At 36.8% G+C, this 6,053-nt stretch overlaps 1 protein-coding gene across 2 annotated transcripts in view; it reads left to right on the plus strand.

Moving 5' to 3' along the window:
• The window catches only part of LOC120235303 (lymphocyte antigen 75), a 144,975-nt gene that overhangs the window by 21,966 nt on the left and 116,956 nt on the right, over window positions 1-6,053 (plus strand). For both annotated transcript variants that reach the window (XM_039237534.1, XM_039237533.1), the window contains exon 5: window positions 1,504-1,614. In XM_039237534.1, coding sequence (XP_039093465.1) covers window positions 1,504-1,614 — 111 coding nt within the window. The remainder of the gene's footprint in view (window positions 1-1,503; window positions 1,615-6,053) is intronic.

The following is a 6,053-nucleotide window of genomic DNA, read 5'->3' on the forward strand; positions in this document are numbered from 1 at the left end:
AGGTATATCTGTTTGATTTGCATGTAGAAATCCATATTGGGACACCTGGGTGGCTCATTTTGTTAGGCACCCAACTCTTGATTTTGGCACAAGTCATAACCTCACCATCATGAAATCAAGCCCCACATCATGGCTCCATGCTAGGGCCTGCTTAAGATTCTCTCTCTTCTTCTCCCTGTTCCCTTCTCCTGCTCACATTCTCTCACAAAAAAAAAGGAAAAGAAAGCATATCCATGTATTAAGAACCATTTTATGTATATAATATACATATAAATAATATAAAATATAATAATATTAATATACCTTTAATTATTTTATAAATTATTACGATTTTTCATTTTAATTAAATTTAAATAGAATTTAAATTTATAATTTATAAATTTTATATTAAATTAATATTTTATAAATATTATAGTTATAAATATATTTCAAATATACATATATAGATAGATCATACATATAATATAATAATGTATCATACATAATTCCTTGAGAGGAAGTAAGAAACTGTTATCAAGTGTTTTACTGCTGAGACTATTTCTACAAATTTATAGAAATTCCAACCTATTAGCTCTTCCTATTTGTCAGCAGCATCCTTGTTTTCTATAGGCCATTTCATCAGTTCTTCTTTTTCTTCTACCTGCCCCTCAGTATCTTCAAATTCCTTTTTCATGATGTTAATAAAGTCTTACCAGGTTATTGAATAATTTTGTTGACTTTCTTGATACTGGCATAAAAATCCTTATAATCTTTTCATTTAGTTTACCATATGTTTGTGGGCATATGCATATTGAGTGGCAAATTTACAACTGGCATCACTATTTAAATTATCTCTGCTTCTCTTTCTCTTTTTTGCTGATGGCTTCTGATTGTCAAATAATGAATTTGAATGATACATCTCCACTGTAGTGTGTGTGTGTGTGTGTGTGTGTGTGTCCTGTTCTGTGTCTTCATCCTAAATGTCTCCTTGGACTCTAAAACTACATATTCCATTCCCTACCAAACAATCCCTGTACATATTTCTGAAACAGTATGGGTAACACTTGACCTTTTGAGGGATCCATATCTCTTCCTTTCTACTAAATTGAAATTCTCATGGGGGTAGAAACTTTGTATTTTAGATTTTTATATCCTTAGTACCAGTTAAATAATATGTGCTTAATGCATTTAAACTGTCAGTCTGGAATATAATCAGTTCTTCAAAATTGAGACATACGATGGAAACTGTTTTTATGCTGTATTAGTAAAAGAGAATTAAAAATAGTGGAACAGCTGAGATTTTGTTCTTACCTTAGAAGAAAGGGAGAGGCTAATGGGAATGCAGAATTGATTTAACTTATCAGCCTTTAGCATCACCTGCCTTTGTTGGATAAACACCTCTGCAGGATTCCTGCCTCACAATCATGGGCTTCAGATATTTTTGCTATTAGTAGAAACTTAAATCTGACTTACATAATAATTTAGGTAATCTTGCCACTTGTTAAAATTATGTGATTCTTACAGAAAAAGAAGGCATTCCAAGAATTTTCTGGATTGGCTTAAATCAACTATACTCTACTAGAGGTTGGGAATGGTCAGATCACAAGCCATTAAACTTTCTCAACTGGGACCCAGGTAACTGCTCCTTCTTCTACCTATTATGCACAGAGGAAAATCTTTAAAAAAGTAAATAAACAAAAGCATCTCACTCACTGAGAGCTTATAAAAATTTCAAATCTTGGCAACTGTTATTATGGTTAACTCTCAGAAGAATTCCCCCCCCCCAATTCCTTCTTTATTGTGATATATGATAGCCAAGTTGAGCCATACCATGGATAATTGAGCATTTGTCTCTAACCCTTATGGCAGCAACCCTACATTTTTAGGTAACAGCAGAATAAGCCTTATCACATGGCCTGGCAGTTATTCTGTATCCTTTAAGGGACCTGACATGTCTGTGACTGACCCATGGTGTTTCATCTGCAGCTCAACTCCAGTGCAAAAATGTTCTCTCATTTTAAAATTCTCGGGGTCTCCTATAGTAGTGCTCAAGTACTGACAACCTAATGGTTATATTTTATTGCACACATAAGTACCTTAAAGAAAGTTTTATAGTGAATAAAACAAACAAAATCCAAGATAGAGGGGCAAGATGGTGGAGAAGTAGAGAGCTCCATACATCTCACTTGCCCCCATCTCTCAAACGGAGAAGACCTGGAGCCACAGGAACCCTTACAGAACAGCAGGAGTTTGGGAGGAAGAGGACACAGAGTCTGCTGAGAAAGGAAAAAAAAAAGAAAAACCTTATAGGGCTACCTCAAGAAATGAGCCAAAGTACACATGGTGGAGAGTCCCAAATACCAATACGAATAGGGAAATAAGATAACCAAAGTCTCAACAAGAGAGACCAAGAGACACCATTCAAAGAACACTTCCTGAACAGACAGGCCCTGGACAGTCAAAGAGCCTTCTTTAATACAGAGGTACTTGCAGGTGCAGTGTGCATAACAAGCTTTTAAAACTAATAAGAGACAGAAAGCTAGCCAAAATGATGACACGGAAGAACTCTCCTCCAAAGAAATTGCAGGAAGAAATGACAGCTAAAGAACTGCTCAAAACGGATATAAGCAACATAACTGAACAAAAATTTAGAACAATATCATAAAATTAATCACTGGGCTTGAAAATGTCATGGAAGACGTCAGAGAAACTATTGCTACAAAGATTATGGAGCTTAAAAATAGTTGTGATGAATTTAAAAATGCTATAAATGCGGTGCACAATAAAATGGAGGCATCCAATGCACAGACTGAAGAGGCAGAGAGAATCGGTGAGTTAGAAGACACAATTATAGAAACAGAAGAAGGCGAGAAAAAGAGAGATAAACTGATCCAGGAACACAAAAGGACAGTTTGAGAGCTGAGTGATACAATCAAATGGAACAATATCTGTATCATAGGAATTCCAGAAGAGGAGGAGAGAGGGAGGGGCGCTGAAGGAGTCCTTGAACAAATTATAGATAAAAACGTCCCCAATCTGGGGAAGGAAACAGACATTGAAATCCAAGAGGCACAGAGAACTCCCCTCAGATGTAACTTCAATCGATCTCTGCACGGCATATCATAGTGAAACTGGCAAATATAAGGACAAGGAGAGAATTCTGAAAACAACTAGGGAGAAAAGGACCCTAACATACAAAGGGAAACCCATCAGAGTGGTTACAGACCTACCAACTGAAACTTGGCAGGCCAGAAAGGAATGGCAGGAAATCTTCAATGTGATGAACAAAAACATATCCAGGCAAGAATCCTCTATCCAGCAAGCCTGCCTTTGAGAATAGAAGGAGAGATAAAAGTCTTTCGAAATAAACAAAAATTGAAAGAATTCATCACTACTAATCCAGCCCTACAGGATATCCTGAGGGGGATGCTATGAGAGAAATGTTGCAAGGAACACAAGGTATCAGAGACACCACCACAAGCATGAATCCTATAGAGAACACAAAGACTCTAAACCCATATTTTTCAGTAATAACACTGAATTAAATGGACTAAATGCTCCAATCAAAAGACATAGGGTAGCAGCATGGATAAAAAAACAAAATCCATCTATTTTCTGTCTACAAGAGACTCATTTTAGACCTGAGGACATCTTCAGATTGAAAGTAATGGGATGGAGAAATATATATCATGCTACTGCAAGTCAAAAGAAAGCTGGAGTAGCTATATTTATATCAGACAAACTGGACTTTAAAGTAAAGGCAGTAACAAGAGATGAAGAAGGGCATTATATAATAATTACAGGGTCTACCCATCAGGAAGAGCTAACAATTATAAATATCTATGCGCCAATATGGGAGTATCCAAATACATAAAACAATTAATCACAAACAGAAACAATCTTATGGCCAAGAATGTGCTAATAGCAGGGGACTTTAATACTCTGCTTACAGCAATGGATAGATCAACTAGACAGAAAAATCACTAAAGAAACAATGGACCTGAACGACACATGGGACCAGATGGATTTGACAGATATATTTAGAACTCTACATTCTGAGGACATGGAATTCACTTTCTTTTCAAGTGTGCATGGCATATTCTCCAAGACAGATCACATACTGGGTCATAAAGCAGCCCTCAATAAATATAAAAGAATTGAGATCACATCATGCACACTTTCAGATCACAATGCTATGAAACTTGAAATCAACCACAAGAAAAAGTCTGGAAAACCTCCAAAAACATGGAGGTTAAAGAACACCTTACTAAAGAATGAATGGGCCAATCAGGCAATTGGAGAAGAAATTTAAAAATATATGGAAACAAATGAAAATGAAAATACAACGATCCAAACTCTATGGGATGTGGCAAAAACAGTACTAAGAGGAAAGTACATTGCACTCCAGGCCTATTTCAAGAAATTAGAAAAAGGGCAAGTACAAAATCTAACAGTGCACCTAAAGGAACTAGAAGGACAGTAACAAGAACTCCCCAAACCAAGTAGGAGAGAAGGGAAATAATAAAATAAGGGCAGAAATAAACAATATAGAAACCATAAAAACAGTTGAACAGATCAATGAAACCAAGAGTTGGTTTTTTGAAAAAATAAACAAAATTGACAAACCTCTAGCCAGGCTTCTCAAAAAGAAAAGAGAGAGCACCCAAATAGACAAAATAATGAATGAAAATGGACTTATTACAACCAAACCCTCAGAAATACAAGCAATTATCAGGGAATACTATGACAAATTATATGCCAACAAACTAGACAACTTAGAAGAAATGGACATATTCCTAAACACACACTCACTACCAAAATTCACACAGCAAGAGATAGAAAATCTGAACAGACCCGTAACTAGTGAAGAAATTGAATCAGTTATCAAAAATCTCCCAACAAATAAGAGCCCAGAACCAGGTAAAACAGAGTTAATAGCCATTCTTCTCAAGCTATTCCAAAAATAGAAATCAAAGGAAAACCTCTGGACTCATCCTATGAAGCCAGCATCACTTTGATTCCCAAGCCAGACAGAACCCAGTAAAAAAAGAGAACTACAGGCCAATATCCTTGATGAATACAGATGCAAAAATCCTCAAAAAGATACTTGCAAATTGAATTCAACAGGACATAAAAAAAATTATCCACTATGATCAAGTGGGATTCATTCCTGGGTTATAGGGCTGGTTCAATATTTGCAAATCAATCAATGTGACACATCATATTAACAAAAGAAAAGATAAAAACCATATGATCCTGTCGATAGATGCAGAAAAAGCATTTGACAAAATACAGCATCGCTTATTAATAAAACCCTCAAGAAATTCGGGATAGAAGGAACTTACTTAAACATCATAAAAGCCATTTATGAGAAACCCTCCACTAACATCATCTTCAATGGGGAAAAACTAAGAGCTTTCCCCCTGAAATCAGGAACAGGACAGGGATGTCCACTCTCACCACTGTTGCTTAACATAGTGCTGGAAATTCTAGCATCAGCAATCAGACCACAAAAGGAAATACGAGGTATCAGAATTGTCAAAGAAAAAGTCAAACTTTCACTTTTTCCAGACACCATGGTACTGTACATGGAAAACCAGGGGCACCTGGGTGGCTCAGTCAGTTAAGCATCAGACTTCAGCTCAGGTCATGATCTCACAGTTCGAGACCCACATTAGGCTCTGTGCTGACAGCTGGCTCAGAGCCTGGAACTTGTTTCAGATTCTGTGTCACCCTCTCTCTCTGACTCTCCCCTGCTCATGCTATCTCTCTCTCAGAAATAAGTAAAAAATTATTTTGAAAAATGAAAAAAGAAAACCCGATAGACTCCACCATAAGCCTACTAGAAATGATCCATGAATTCAGCAAAGTTGCAGGGTTCAAAATCAACGTACAGAAATCGGTTGCATTTTTTTCTTTTTTTAAAATATTTTATTTATTTCTAGGAGAGAGAGAGAGACAGCGTGAGCAGGGGAGGGTCAGAGAGAGAGAGAGTCACAGACTGAAACAGGCTCCAGGCTCTGAGCTGGCAGTCAGCACAGAGCCCGACGCGGGGCACGAACCCACGAACCGCG

This window comes from Hyaena hyaena, unplaced genomic scaffold (genome assembly GCF_003009895.1).
Source record: "Hyaena hyaena isolate Hyena2069 unplaced genomic scaffold, ASM300989v1 scaffold_126, whole genome shotgun sequence".
In the NCBI taxonomy this organism is placed as follows: Eukaryota; Metazoa; Chordata; class Mammalia; order Carnivora; family Hyaenidae; genus Hyaena; species Hyaena hyaena.